Source organism: Danio rerio, chromosome 3 (assembly GCF_049306965.1).
Source record: "Danio rerio strain Tuebingen ecotype United States chromosome 3, GRCz12tu, whole genome shotgun sequence".
Taxonomy (NCBI): Eukaryota; Metazoa; Chordata; class Actinopteri; order Cypriniformes; family Danionidae; genus Danio; species Danio rerio.
The window spans coordinates 36609872-36626294 of record NC_133178.1 but is presented as its reverse complement, the minus strand read 5'-3'; the positions used below and the strand labels follow the sequence as shown (position 1 = coordinate 36626294).

Here is a 16423-nt window from a genome sequence, read left to right as displayed (position 1 = left end):
ATTAACAAATTAACCCACATGCAGGACAAAGACATGATGTGGAATCATTATTAAACACAAGTTCATGCATTGTCATCAAAACATACTGTTACACAAACAGTTGAAGATTTAGAAATAAAAATAATCAGATAAAGAGTGGTTTTCAAACAAATACATGTCTTTAAAAAGGTTATATTTATAAACATTTACATATTTTAAGAGCTTTTATCCATATTTCAAATAAAGAGAAAACAATTAAATATCACATGATGACCATTAATAAAACACAATTACAGAATTACATCCACACATATTAAACTGAACTTATAATATTTGTGATGAACATAATCACTATTGCTAATAACTTGTAATTAAAGAGGATACTAATGTTTAGCTTATTTTTACAGCTTTTTTTTTTTTTTACCACAACTGTACATGTGACAATACAATTTCTTGTCCATGTTGAAGATAATACATCTACATAGGTTAACTGCCCTTTTACTCAAAGGGGATGAGTAGAGCCCCGTAGAAAAGGAAAAAGTATTCACATTTCAAACGCGAAATGAGTGAGAGAATATCAGCAAGACTATTACCTATGCTATGTTCAATAAATAATGTTGGATATAATAGTCTGATATATACTGATCAAGTCAATAAAAGCTGTTTTAAAAAAATACTCATTGTAAAATAACAAATTTATGTCTGACATTCATATATGTCATAAATATATGCACAATGACCTTATTCAGATAGTCTTTAGTTCATTAAAAATAGTATTTGTTCCATTTTATTACAAAAAGGCTTTAAACTACATTACCCACAATCCTTTGTCGCTGTATAGATGGGACGGGAAAGACATGGCGCTACAAATTGTAGTTCATTGAAAGCTGTAGTTAGGGTTAAGTTTAGGGTTACGATCTTGGTTAATCGGTAACTATTTGAAACACAGCGATAACTCATTGATAAAGGACACTGTTAGTAAAGTGGCAAAGTTAGCAAAACATAGTTTGCAACACGAAGGATCTTTTAATTTGGCTTAGAAGTTATAGTCCAATCACAATGTCGCAATCTACGTCACACTTTGTCTCTATTTGGTAATCTTCCGGCTGAAGGTAGATTATAATAACCTTATAATATAACTTAAATATCAAAATGTGTATTAATATTACATGTTATTTATTGTCTTATTAAAAATACAAATGTATATTTACCGTGAGATTCCTTTGTGGGGGTAACCTAATGTGCAAAATGATCATAGTAAAACCAGATCATAGGCAGTATACTAAATTTGAAACGAATAATAAAATAATAAAAAAAAGCATCATGTTTGAAAACATTTCCAGCATTTCCTGTAACTAAACACTGCGTCCTGTAGGTATACAAATATAAATATATGTCAAACTTAAATGACAAATATAGTGCCCATTAAATAGTAAAAATAGTAGTTCATTGTAAATGAGAATGCAAATAAACACAATACATTTTTAATGAAACATTTATAATTTATTTATAATGCCACAAAAAAAAAAAAAATCACGCAAACATGCAAAAACCAAAAATATATATATTTATAACAGTTTTTAATGCAATAATATATTACCATACATATATAAATGATTAAAAACAATTATAATTGAAGGAAATTTATATTTTGTATTATCATTATTATATTTATTTTGTGATATTTATTCATGTCATACATCTGGTATGTCAAGCTCAAGTAAAACTGCACTGCAAAAAATCTTTTCAAATAATGCCTTTGGAAATGCCATTATAATAAACAGCTTTCACAACAACAAGAAGTCAAGTTCATGACAAATGCAAATTATGTTTATAATAACAACTTTCTGAACTTAAACATCAAAAGTAGAATAAGTTCAAAACATATTCAAGTATTTACTGAAGAATAGCAAAAACAATTTGTACAAAACACTGAGAACCAAAGTGTGCTTGGCGAGTCCAGGTGTTTATGCTGACTAGACTGTCATATTGCAATCCGGTTAGCATGAGGAGACTTGGGCGTAAAGTGTCCAATTCCTGGAGGGCTCCCATGTGTTATTCCAGGTTTTGCCACTGTAAAGTATTAGAAGTGCACAACATCATTACTAAACAAAGAATGAGTGTTAGGTTTCATTTAGAAAGTTCAGTGATATTTCTTTATATATGTAAAGTGTCATTAAACCTGGCACTCTTGAATTAACTGTATAATAGGTTAAACATTTCCAGCATGTTTCCATGTATTCCAAGCAGATCTGTCAGTTCTACACTCAGAGATCAGGATAGTGACTGCACTTCTCATTATGAACACCCTTATCCTTCACATACATTTTTATTACCACTGATGTCCACTGTTGTAGTTTTCATTGAAGGGAATGCTGACACAAATTCCAGCAAGTTTTTTTTTTTTTTAAATAGCAGAAGATGGGTATTATTGGGCCAAAACCTTAAAAAATATAAGATGCAAGATTTGAATCTTGATGAACATATTGTTAATTCACTTCTTGCAATTGAAAACACATCTCATTTTTGACTCATCAATTATATGAAAACTACTACAGCATACAGTGCTCCACCCTAAAAATATTTCTAAATTATAACAAGCTTATTGTTTTACAAGGCTAAACATTAATTTCATGCCTGCATGATTCACTGCTTTTACTGAAACCCATTACACTCTTAACTCAAACTAGTTGACTTTATAAAAAAAACTGCATGGAAAATGTTGCCTTAAACCCTTTATGTTTTTACACAAGGTGAAACTAAACAGCCCTCTTTAAATTAACCTAGAACCTTTACAATCTTCTTGGACTTACAGTAATATTTTAATTCAAGTATGGCTGTTAAGTTGTACCCTGTATAAAATGTAAGGGGTTTAAGGCACTGGGTTTCTATACAATTTTCTAGTAAAGTCAACTAGATAGGGTTAAAGGAATAGTTCACTATTTACTCTCCCTCAAGTGGTTGTAAACCTTTTTTTTTTAAAACTTCCAAGTTACTTTGTGTTGAACATGAAGGAAGTTTTTGAAGAAAGCTGAAAAGCTGAAAACATTGACATGCATAGTAGGAAAAAACAAATACCATGGAAGTTAATGTTTGCAGGTTTTCATCTTTCTTTAAAATATAAATTGTGTTTAACTGAAGAAAGCAACTCAGACATATTTGGAACAAGTGAAGGATGAGTCATTAATGACAGTATTTTCATTTTTGGGTGAATCTCTTTAAGAGTATACTGAAAGAAATGTCCTACTCAATGTAGCTAACTTCAGCTGCATGTGTAGCCCCATAAGTACTTATCTAGAAATCAAAACAATAATCACGTTAGTCCCATTTTAGGCCTTTTATATCATATTGGCCAAAGAATGGACTACTTAGTGTTGCAATGAAATTAAAAAATTGATAAAATTATGACTTACCACACAATACAAGACAAACAGTGAATTTTCAGCTCTGCCTTTGCTGTACAAAATATGAGGTTCCAGCTTCAACACTGATCTTGAGTGGGGCAGTTGTGCAGCTCTGTGAGGTTGTGACTGTTCAGGTGCAGTGCTGTGAAGAGTTCTTTATTAAAAGAAAGTACATTCTTTTAAAATCTGTACATAATAACAAAGAAAATACAATGATTTTAAATAATGATTAATTCTGAACAAAAACCTTACCCTTAGTCAAGATGAATTCATATGTCAAAAGTTTCTGCATCTAAAATGAATAAAAACAGATGTGACATTAGTTAAACCCACTAAACTACTAGATACATCAGTACTGCATTAAGCAGTTGTAAAGTAATGTAAGTGTAGTCCAAAATGAGCCTTAATCTGTTTAAGATAATGATTTAAAAAACGTTGCTTGTGTTAAAAACAATCCAGCCACTTGTAATACATATGATCAATGGTAAATTTCTGAGAAGGTGCAAGGTAATCCTTGAGTTTTACCATTACCATCCTGACTGACATAATATTGGACAAAGAAGACAGCTTGTTGTGCCTCTTTACCACAATTTAGAGATGATAGATTCTTTCTTTTATTAAATAAATTGGTAAAGGCCAAATTATACTTGTAATAGTGTAAGATATTCATTGTGACATACATCAGCTTAAGTTATACTTGAGCTTTTGTTATGTTATATATATATATATATATATATATATATATATATATATATATATATATATATATATATATATATATATGTGTGTGTGTGTGTGTGTGTGTGTGTGTGTGTGTGTGTGTGTGTGTGTGTGTTTTAAGAAAATAATTGTTTTTACAATGTAGCCTTTAAACCTTTGGAAACACTTGATGTTCTTTAATATTGAAACAATTACGAATACATTTGTATTATTAGAGTTGCATACTGCATATTATATATAGATTTTGCACGAATTCTATTGTGGAAAACAACAATCTGGTAATACTGTTCCTTATCTTAAAATGTATATATTGTTCTAATGCATGACCAACGTTATATTTGAGAAAAATATGTTTTTAATAAATGAACTTGATGTAATTAGATAACGTCGCTAGTTTACAGTACATGCTTTATCAACAAATCGTCTTTATTTACTTTTTACTTACCTTGTGGAAAACCGCAGTGAACCTTGGGATCGCAATGAACCTTGGGATAGCGAGCATAGACTGTAAAAAATAGATCGCCACATACAATGACCCCAACTTCAATGAATAATTTAAAATGAAAAAAGATCAGCCGAAAACATTTTTAAACTTAGTACTTGAAATGTAATATTTTTTAAAGTAAAAAAATAATAAATAATATGAATGAATCAAAGTTTTATTAGTAGTATAGTTTTATAGTTAACCTAAACTGGACAACCGAATATATTTTCACTCATTAAATATAAAGTAAATGATAACATATTTATAAACACCAACTAATCTCCAATAAAAATAGATTATGCAGCATTAACGTAATATTTAATGTTGACAGTTGAACTCATCTGAGAACTCACCGTTGATGCAGTTTGACCAATAGCAGAGCGGCGTTAAACTCACCGTGAAGGGATGTCACGTGGACCGAAGTTTATTCATACAGTAGTTTCGACCCAGTTTACAGACGCTTTTCATGAACAAAATAAAAATTACATATTTTTAAAAGAAGAAAACTGCGATAATAGGCGTAAATCAGGTTTTAAAAAGTGCGTTGACATCTATTGGTAATTATACGAGCCTCCAGCGTCTCCCTATGACGCTTCAGGCTCAGGTACAGATTCTATAGGGAATCCCTGCACGTCTAAATGTGACGCTAAAGGGGTACCCTGTGCGTCAATAACTTACGCCGAGGGTTCCTGACCAAGCGTCAGTATATGACGAGTTGGGAGTGAGAACGTGTTGCTCATACATGCCTGCTACAACAAAAAAATGTCCCAAATATTTCAGAGACATCTATGTCCACATGCCAGAAACATATATGTCCCATATATGTCAGACACATGTCACCTGTATAGCACATATATGTCCCATATATGTCAGACACATATGTCACCTGTATAGCACATATATGTCTTATTTATGTCAGAAACATGTATGCCCACATATATGCCAGAAACATATATGGCACATGTATGTATAAAACAATTAATGTATGTCCCATATATGTCAGAAACATCTATTTCCACATATTTACAAGAAAGGTATACAACCCTAATGCAAATAACAAATAAATGTCCCAAATATGCTCTTTTCTTCTTTGCGCTATTGTGCGTTTTGGTTCTGTCGGTGTAACTCGCAGATGATCCCTAAAACTGCGTGCGTGAATGTCCGGTGAATATCAAAACTAAATCTAACTTTACCGAGCTTATTAAGCTATACCTTAAATAAAACAGTCACAACGCTGTGTCTTATGAAACACCAGGTCAAATGCACATAGTGCATCTTAAGAGAAAGCAGTCAAAGCCTTTTTAGAAATCTTTTCTGTTATCCCTGCTGAAAAATCCAGCGTAAACCAGTGTAGGCTGGTTGGCTGGTTTTAGCTGGTTGACCAAGCTGGTTTTAGAGGGGTTTTGGCCATTTCCAGGCTGGTTTCCAGACATTTCCAGCCTGGTCTTGGCTGGTAAGGCTGGAAAATGACCAGCTAAATCCAGCTAAAACCAGCTTGACCAGCCTGGTTTAAGCTGGACATAGCTGGTTTTGGCTGGACTCTCAGCTTGGCTAGGCTGGTCAAGCTGGTTTTAGCTGGTCATCTCCCAGCCTGACCAGCTAAGACCAGGCTGGAAATGGCTGGAAACCAGCCTGGAAATGGCCAAAACCCCTCTAAAACCAGCCTGGTCGACCAGCTAAAACCAGCCAACCAGCCTAGGCTGGTTTAAGCTGGATTTTTCTGTAGGGAAATATGAAGGGAAATGTTGCAAAAGAAAAAACATCAGGCAAATGTAAGAGAACATCACATTATGAAACTTGCTATCCTTATACATAAACTGACTTTAACTATATTCTTGCTTAAAATCGAATAAAACTTGATTTTGTGGCGTAATTAAGTAGTGTTTTTTTCTAATTTAGCGGATTTCCCCTCCGCCGTTAACAGTCCCAACTCAGGTTTCCTGTGCAGCGAAGCGCAGTTATTTTGAAAACTGACTGGAACTACCTGTGCATTTCAACCAATGGATTTCAACGAAAATATTGCACACCATTCAGCCAATCAGAATCAGACCATGGAATTAAAAATAAACAAATAAGATACTCAGACAATCAGCTTCAGCCTTGATGACATCATGGAACCTCAGAGTTCCATTTAGAATTGTTAGAACAGGTGCGTTGTGAGATGAGAAACCAGAGCTGCAAAAAAGAGTGGAAAATGTCGACTTTACAGCTTCAGGAGCAGATTTCTACAGCATATTCCGGCTTTCTGGAAGAAGAGACCATCACATTCACAGGAGGAATCAACAACAAGTAACTACACAAGCCACAAAACACAAACTAGTTATATGAGTTAAAAGCTTAAGCCATGGGCGGTTCTAGACCATTTTTTAGTATGTAACGTTAAATTGAGCTGATCTAACACCACATATTAAACTATTCCAATTTATTTTAAGAAATGTTCACTTTAAAGGTTTAAATGAAAATTGCAATCTCACTTCAAACACCCACACGATCTTAATTATAGTTGGGATTGTTAGTTGCACATTTATTCTTTTTGAGCAGTATTATAATATCTGAGACAAAAATAAGTGCTAAGATAACTGTTGATGGTTCAGATATGAACACTGATTTTGCTAATGATTATTATAACCAACCGTTTGAAGCAATTTGAAGTTTTTTCTTTTATGGGAATACATTTTACGCTAAAAAGTGGCGTAAATTACCACCTACGCTCCAGAATATGTGCCTTATGCTAAAAGCTTCAAGCTGAGATTCTCTTATTTTAAGTTATACATGATAGATTTATGGGAAAAATAAAACATGTATAATGTTTTAATTATTTGAAGATTCAAAAAGCGTTAACAACCACTGAAACTATTGGAGTTGTACAACTGATTTTTATTTGTAAAATCTATTATGATTAGCAAATGTTAATAAATATAACATAGATGCAAAATATAATTATATATTTATTATTATATATATATTATATATTATATATATTATATATTATATAATATATATAAAGTCCCAACCTCTTTCTGTTTTATGAGGTGATTATGATAATTTATGATAGTACAGAGTTTTAGAATAAATACAGAGTAGGCCTATAATAGCTTCACTTTACTTTTAAATTATACATTATAGTTATGTTTTACTGTAAATTACTATAGTATTTTTCATGTGTTTGTATTACATTGGCTGTGTATATACAGACAGTCATGGTAACTACGTATTCAGCATCAGTATCTTGCTAATAGCTTAAATATTTTCAGCCATAAAATGATCTTAAAACAAGTGGATTACCTTGTGAAATGTTGGGATTTAAAGCAAAATAAACCATTCCTGAGATTATAAGAGGACAAATTTAAACAGGAAGCTAAAGGTTGCAGTTTTCCTGAATTTCCAGACACTGACCTGACTTTATTCATGTGAGGAGATATTAAAGTATGTTTGCCATCTTTGATGGTAGAAAAGAAATGTATTAACAGAAAGATGTGATTATGAGGGGGTGTTTCTGTGTGGAAAGTTAACCAAAGGACAATTGAAATAAATGTTTAAGTATCAAACCTTCAAGATAACTTCTCCCTGACATCCTGACCTCTGCAACGACTTCACAAAGAAGAGTTTGGCAGACTGTGGCAGAAGGCAGAGAAGTCACAAACAAGTAAGATTTTAAATGCATTTTTTGACACACACACACACGCACACACACACACATATACATATATACACGTGTGTATATATACAGTCGAGATCAAATTTATTAGCTCACCTATAAAATTTTCATTGTTTTATAATTTTTCCTCCAATTTCCATTTATCAACACGTTCTGTCATTCAACACATTTCTAAATATAATACTTTTAATGTCTAATGTCTAATTTCTAATAACTAATTTATTTATTTTTTGCCATATTGACAGTAAGTTATATTTTACTAGATATTTTTATTTATTTATTGATTTTTACTAGATTTTAGATCTTTGTATAACAGTTGTTTGTTCTGTTGACAATTGAAAAAAAAAATATTTATATATATTTAAGGGGGCTAATAATGTTGACCTTAAAATGGTGTCTTAAAAATAAAAACTGCTTTTGTTCTAGATGAAATGAAACAAATAAGACTTTCTCCAGAAGAAAAATTGTAAAGGAACTACTGCTAAAAATCCCTTGATCTGACATCATTACAGAGATATTTTAAGAAAAAAATCACAGATCATATAAAAATTTGGACTTTAACTTTATATATACAGTGCACAGCATAAATGAGTGCACCCTTCACAGATTTCTCTTTTAAACTAATATTTTCTATAGGATGCTTTAAAATATTATATTTTTGCATATACATTAGATTACTCAGTACCAAAGTCAAATCTGGAACTAATTAAAAAACAACTACACCCAAATAAGTTTGGTGGGAATTATTATTTTTTTATTAAATTGTTAATAAACAGGAAAAATAAACAAAAACATAAAATATGCACTGTATTTTTGTATTTTGTAATTTATTTTGCAATAATTTCAATCAACCAATCAATCAATCAATCAATCAATCAATCAATCAATCAATCAATCAATAATTTCCTTGAATTTAAATGAATTATCCACTTCTGGAATATATGGGACCGGCTGTCTGTTCACCCCAGGTAAAAGCCTAGAGTTAGGATTAGGGTGTGTCCTGTAAGGTAGTGGTGGGTGGGACACAGGGCACATCCTAAGTTGCCAAAAACATTGCAAAACACTTATAAAGTGTTTTTGCTTTACTATGAAATAAATTAAAACACGTGGCTGATTGGCCTTTATGTCTATTCGGTTCCTAGCTCGGGTGAAACACTCTGGGTGGAACTGACCAGTTACGGGCCCATTGCACAGTCTCTTATAGTGTGCATCCAGAGGCCGACTGACCGCCCGACCGGCTGCCCGCCCGACCGACCGCCCGTCCGACCGCCTGGCCGACCGACCGACCGACCAATAATTTCCTTGAATTTAAATGAATTATCCACTTCTGGAATATATGGGACCGGCTGTCTGTTCACCCCAGATAAAAGCCTAGAGTTAGGATTAGGGTGTGTCCTGTAAGGTAGTGGTGGGTGGGACACAGGGCACATCCTAAGTTGCCAAAAACATTGCAAAACACTTGTAAAGTGTTTTTGCTTTACTATGAAATAAATTAAAACACGTGGCTGATTGGCCTTTATGTCTATTCGGTTCCTAGCTCGGGTGAAACACTCTGGGTGGAACTGACCAGTTACGGGCCCGTTGCACAGTCTCTTATAGTGTGCATCCAGAGACCGACCGACCGACCGCCCGACCGGCCGGCCGATCGACCCACCAACCGCCCGCCCGCCCGCCTGACCGCCCGACCGACCGCCCGCCCAGCCGACCGACCGACCGACCGACCAATAATTTCCTTGAATTTAAATGAATTATCCACTTCTGGAATATATGGGACCGGCTGTCTGTTCACCCCAGGTAAAAGCCTAGAGTTAGGATTAGGGTGTGTCCTGTAAGGTAGTGGTGGGTGGACACAGGGCACATCCTAAGTTGCCAAAAACATTGCAAAACACTTATAAAGTGTTTTTGCTTTACTATGAAATAAATTAAAACACGTGGCTGATTGGCCTTTATGTCTATTCGGTTCCTAACTCGGGTGAAACTCTCTGGTTGGAACTGACCAGTTACGGGCCCATTGTACAGTCTCTTATAGTGTGCATCCAGAGACCGACCGGCCGGCCGATCGATCCACCGCCCGCCCGCCTGACCGCCTGACCGCCCGACCAACCAACTGACCGACCAATAATTTCCTTGAATTTAAATGAATTATCCACATCTGGAATATATGGGACCGGCTGTCTGTTCACCCCAGGTAAAAGCCTAGAGTTAGGATTAGGGTGTGTCCTGTAAGGTAGTGGTGGGTGGGACACAGCCCATCGAAAAGCCTAGAGTTAGGATTAGGGTGTGTCCTTTGAGGTAGTGGTGGGTGGGACACAGGGCACATCCTAAATTGGCAAAAACATTGCAAAACACTTCTAAAGTGTTTTTGCTTTACTATGAAATAAATTAAAACATGTGCCTTTATGTCTATTCGGTTCCTGCCTCTGGAGACCTTGCATCAATCAATCAATCCACTTGTTTATTGTATTCTTATGTATGGCCTCATTACAGCTAAAGTGATCCCGCCTCTCAGTGAGCGCGCTGTTTATATGAAAATGAACTGAGGTTCGCCAGGTAATATTGTACACGCCCCCTGAAACATAGCATCAAACGACAAGCTTCATCATAGAGTTACTTACTTTTTCTGCGCTTTTAATTGATGGCACGCTACACGAGTGAAGAAGCACTTTGGATGGTACTGGACAGCGACGAATAATTTACATTCTCCTCAGAAGAAGAGCGCGACTCTGATGACAAACGCATACATTTTGAAGAACGTTTAGACCCAGCGGAGGATAGAATCCCTGTGAAGTAAGTATTTCATTCTTACCTTCATGATTTACATGAAATATGTCTTTACAGGCTACTTATAGTTTTATTGCTGTACAAATTGTATCCTATAACATATATAGCGTATAAGATAAACATAGGCCTGTGTAATAAAATGTTATGTTATATGAAATAGGCTAAGCTATTGTGAAAAAGAAATACTGATAGTTATTTATAAAACAGGTGCTGTTTAGTTGATAATTCATATGTGGTAACTGAGTTTATTAGGTAAAGTATCAGTGAACATCACAAAGATGTTAAAAATGCAGTTTATGTGATCGGCTTGCTTATATTTTTTCTAGATGTGAAAACAACAGCAGTAAAGGACCAGTAACAAGGAAAACTGAAGCAAATAATCTGCCTACTCCGTCATGGAAAACAGAGACTGATGCTGCATGGCTCCACAGGCTCTAAGATTCCTTCCTGTACATGAACCTGGACCACAGCTAAGATCATGTGATGCTCTTACTGATTTTTTCCAGACTCCTGCGGGAGTCAAAGCTCGTGGGCACTCCTGCGGGATGAGCTGTATGTGCCATCTTCAGCTAGAGTCGGGAGAAGAGAAAGGGCAGGTGGAGGCTCCAGCGGGAGGGTGAGTGGCAGTTAGACGATATTGGACAGATAATTAGCAAACCAGGTGGTAGCTTGGTTTGACATACCGATCCATGTTAAAGAATTAATTAAAAGTGTTTGATCAACAGTCAAATGCCTTTGAAAGATCAAGAAAAACAGCAGTGCAATAATTCTGTAAAGTGCGATCCATTCATTCATCATTCATTCAAAAATGTTTGCAATGATACATAATTTGGAAATTGGTCTATAATTGGTTCTCTTTCTTTTAAAAGGGGAAGTACAAAAGCCGACTTCTAAATTCTAGGGATATGACAACTAATTAGGGATGCTCAAAATAATCGATTAACCGTTAACCGAAAGGGTGCGTTTGTGACCGATTAATGCTATCAGTTAAACGATTAAAATTATTATTTTATATATTTTTAGTTTGGCTGCATAAGGGGCCGATTGAATGCGCCTTTGCGTTAAGAGGGGCATCTTTTGCACGCGGCTCATCCCAGAGCAGCAGTTTGTGTTGTCAAGACAACTACAGAGAACTTTTAAAGAGCTTGGTTTCCCCTACATTCATTCTTCTATGGCAAAATGCATCCATCCACGGCTACATACCCATTCAAAACATTCAGTTATTGTTGTTGTTGTTTTTAATAGCGGATTATAATCGCATCAAAACGTATTAAAAGGTAAGTGGATTATAACAGCGCAAACTTTTTTGTAACCGTATAGTGCTGTGCGCTATTGTTTAATCCTTTGGGGTTACGTGCTGGCTGACTGACTGACTGACAGGTGCGCGATGCGTGAGGTCAGCAAACACGCAGAAGCTTTCAGTTAAGATGAACACAGTTTCTATAGTTATACTTTATTTATAGATAAAGTATGACTCTGCATATAATCACTCTATCTTGCTGGAGTTTATAGCCGTTTCACTTTACTTCAGGACGTATTATTGCTGCTCTGAAGGTCTAATCGCTGTTTTAAGTTATCCAGAGCTGTATGAATGTACAAATCTTGAATATCATAATATTATTAAATATTACAATTTTATCAACATGTACAGCAACACTTTTGCACAATCGATACCCAGCTGATTCAGTCGTTTCATAAGAGGACCGCGCTTCTTCTTTTCTTTTTTCCTTGTCAACATATAAAGGCAGGTGTGCCTCACGTTTTTGGAATGAAAAAAGCCTGTTAGCTGTGGTCGGCCACTTGTTCAACTGCAAGACATACTTAACTTGCGGGACGATAACGTATAACCCGTGCCTACAGACACATTTGCCAAAGAAGCAAAATGGAAGAAGAATATTGCTTGAAACAGACGTGTTGATGCCAAAAAAAGCGCTGATGTTGACCTGGATCTGCATCATAAACGCAACAAATAGGCTTTACCTTTTATTTGACAGCTTATAAAGCATGTATGCACATTAATGCAATATCATATTTAAACAACAAAACTGTTTACAAAATTTCAACATATGCGTACGTGTTGTTGTCTTTTCATCACGCAGCGCGTGCACTTGAGCCGCGATGGAGAGAAAGGAAACCACGTCAAGACATAATCTTTAAAATAATGATTTCTATTAAAAATGTAAAAAGGTTTTGTGATTATAATAATACAAGCGGGCATTAAATAAATGCATATTTTCCATGGAGCGAGCAATTTGAGGAAGTCTGATATTTTATTTTGCGAAAGACAAAAATATGATTGGAAAAAAACAGCCTATGCCGGTTATTGAAAATAATCAGTCAGTCCAGAAAGTGGTTCATTTTTTTTTTTTAATTGTTCAAATTTAGTTTTTTTGTGATGCAGCAAGCCCAGAGATTGTTGTGTACACTATGACTTTATATAAAATTCAATTTAATGTGTGATATGAATACAAAGTGATCATAAACAAACATTTTCTCAATTCAAATGAGTGGTGGCTTGGATCTGAAAAAAGTATTACATACGTCACCATCACGTCACCACTTAACAAGCGAATTTAACAAATCTAAACCTTTACATTGAATAATAAGCTGATTTAAGCAGAAATACTAGCAGTATCTTGCAAAATAACTAGTAAAATGTTATTTACGGTCATTATGACAAAGACAAAGTAAAAATAGCTAGTTTATTAAACTATTGTTTCAAAATGTGTTGATGCAAATATTTGGAAAAGAATTACAATTTCACAGAAGGGATATTAAATTAGGCTTCAACTTCAACATATAAAATAAAAAGTAATTATTAAAGGACTCTTTAAAGCAGACAAACCTTTATTTCAATCTGAATATATAAATCTGATTTGCATCCTTAAGCCCAACAGATATAGTTTTTATGAGTGTATAACATACATAAACTGACATTGTAAACTCCAATTTTAATACATTTATTTGCTTAACCAAAGGCTTTCAAATATATGTATCAATTATAGAATGAAGGTCTACGGTGATCTTCCCAACACAGTGCAACAAACTGAGGTTTAAAAGAGGAGAGGCACAGAGAAGTTAACAGTGATTTAATGCAAAAGTAATGGTGGATGGCCATCTCAGTTATCTCTGGTCTCCAGAAGACCCTCTCTGATCCTCCAGCTCCAGCCACTGTCATCGCTGCTGTACTGATGACAGAGGCTGACGTCTGGAGCAGGAACGCAAAGCAGCAACAGACTGTTCTCCAGCACCTCTTTATCATGTGGAACCAGAAAACCATCCTCCGTTTGCAAACTGAAAACACTCTCTGAGATCTGCATTAGAGAGGAGATGATTATAATCTTGCACACACACATGTATATATGCCTCAATATTATGTACTGTCATCAAGACAAATAGACAAATAGAATTAGTTCTTTTCTCTGTTAAACAACACTCGAAAAGCATTTATATATATATATATATATATATATATATATATATATATATATATATATATATATATATATATATATATATATATATATATATATATATATTGATATACAAGTTTAGTTTACCTGATCGCTGATTCCTCGTGCAATGTGTCCTACTTTCACTCTGGGTGTCTCTCGAATATGAATGCATCTACCATTAAAGTCTCGGATGTAAACATCCACCCCTGAAGAAACAAAGAGCAGACGTGAGCCTGGAAACATGTCATCTAAAAATAGTTGACCATCGGCATTTGTCAATTAGAGCTTAACAGTCTGATAGATTTCAACAAAAAAAAAAAGATGTATGGGATTTATGAATCTGCCAAATGTAATCTGATGACTACAATGAATGATTGAATAATCAGCTATGAAAAATTCATTATTGACAACAGAATTATTTGAAAAAGCTTGATTAATTATAGAGAAAAAAATTTTGGTTTTAATGAAAGCTGCACTGTTAAAATGCTTGGGTTCAGCAAGATTTGCTATTGTTTAATGTATCAAAAATGCATCAAAGTGAGCAAAAAGCAAACGTTATTTACACTCAATAGCCACTTTATTAGGTAATCTGCTAGTTAACGCAAATTTCTTATCAGCCAATCAAATGGCAGCAACTCAATGGATTTAGGCATGTAGACATGTCAAGACGATCTGCTGCAGTTTAAACCGAGCATCCGAATGGAGAAGAAAGGTGATTTAAGTGACTTTAAATGTGGCATGGCATAGGGGGGGGAGTAATGGTGTGGGGGATATTTTCTTGGCACATTTCGAGCCCATTAGTACCAAATAATAATCAATTAATTAATAAGCTGAAATAACAATCCACTTAAGTTTCTTACTTAGATTTAAATTGGGACAACATGAATGAATTGTGTGGAACCCTGCATTTTTCACAGCACAGTTACAAAAATCCTGTTTTATCACAATATGCTACAGTATATTCTGCAGGAAAAAACTAAATATTGTGCATTTTCTTCAACATTATTCAGCCCTATGATTTGAAAACAAAATCTAAAGCACAAAATCTCTGCAGATATATCAAGAAATTAGAAGAAGCAGATGTCTAACTCACCCTCAAAGCAGCGTGACAGAGGCTGGTGAGTTGGAGAGAGCCAGTCACGGCTGAAGGTCTGCCCGTCATACTGGCTATTGTCGGAAAACACACCTGAGCTGTCATAATCACCAGGACTGACTGACCAACGGCCTGAATCCTGAACAGAGTGAAGAGAGAAAAGATAGAATTGAGAGACCACTTCAATTTTAAATTACTTCTGAATGATTAAAGTGAAATGTTCTAGCAACCAACAGGTGATCGTTGTCACATATGGTTGCCTGTTGTTGTTTTTTTTCTTACCTTTTTGTCACAGCATTCTCTAGTGGAGAGACAGTCACTGCTGATACAGGAGAGAAGCTGCTCTTGAAGCTCAGCAGAGGGAAGATGAGAGAGGCTGCTCAAGAGGAAATCTGCACACACACAAACACACAACAAAACAAATGTTAAAATCTCCATCTGAAGAATGTTCAGAAGACTGTGATCATCACAAGATTGACAATAAAGAGCCGTGTAAACATCCACATATGTCTGATGCTGATTTGGGGACCTGGTTGGCATGGGCCAGTTTATGATTGTGATGGTATGATAACCTTGAATAAAAAAAAATATCACAGTTTCATGGTTTCATTGCTCTAAAATATGCTCTTTTTAAATATCTGGGTAAACAGCACTGGGTAAACAGCACTTTTTCCCCATTGAACACAATTATGTAATTTGGGAAACGTTTACATTATAAAGCACTGTATATTATTAAGACACTGTCACTTTATCATAATTATCATGTTTATAAGCTTTTTGCACTATATAATGTTTTGCATTATACAGTATTTTTTGCACTATATACTGTTTTGCATATGCACAACTGTG

At 34.8% G+C, this 16423-nt stretch overlaps 1 protein-coding gene and 2 long non-coding RNA genes across 5 annotated transcripts in view; 1 reads left to right on the top strand and 2 right to left on the bottom strand.

Moving 5' to 3' along the window:
• Positions 1-1460: 1460 nt before the first annotated feature.
• Positions 1461-4586, bottom strand: LOC101885143 (uncharacterized). The gene is made up of 4 exons (XR_223317.6): positions 4549-4586; positions 3636-3675; positions 3393-3537; positions 1461-2052 (listed from the first exon to the last, which is right to left on the bottom strand). It is a non-coding gene; the product is annotated as an uncharacterized lncRNA (long non-coding RNA).
• Positions 4587-6673: 2087 nt separating this feature from the next.
• LOC141381248 (uncharacterized) lies at positions 6674-16076 on the top strand. Of its 2 annotated transcripts, none has more exons than XR_012401124.1 (4): positions 6674-6876; positions 8144-8233; positions 11353-11642; positions 15536-16076. It is a non-coding gene; the product is annotated as an uncharacterized lncRNA (long non-coding RNA). The 2 variants fall into 2 exon arrangements; XR_012401125.1 differs by having other exon boundaries at positions 6721-6876; positions 8129-8233.
• The window catches only part of map3k14a (mitogen-activated protein kinase kinase kinase 14a), a 35293-nt gene continuing 32725 nt past the window's right edge, over positions 13856-16423 (bottom strand). For both annotated transcript variants that reach the window (XM_002661208.7, XM_068219258.1), the window contains exons 13-16: positions 15857-15966; positions 15575-15713; positions 14587-14687; positions 13856-14340 (exon numbers count right to left, since the gene is read on the bottom strand). In XM_002661208.7, the coding sequence (XP_002661254.1) occupies positions 14146-14340; positions 14587-14687; positions 15575-15713; positions 15857-15966 (545 nt within the window). In that variant the 3' untranslated portion in view covers positions 13856-14145. The remainder of the gene's footprint in view (positions 14341-14586; positions 14688-15574; positions 15714-15856; positions 15967-16423) is intronic.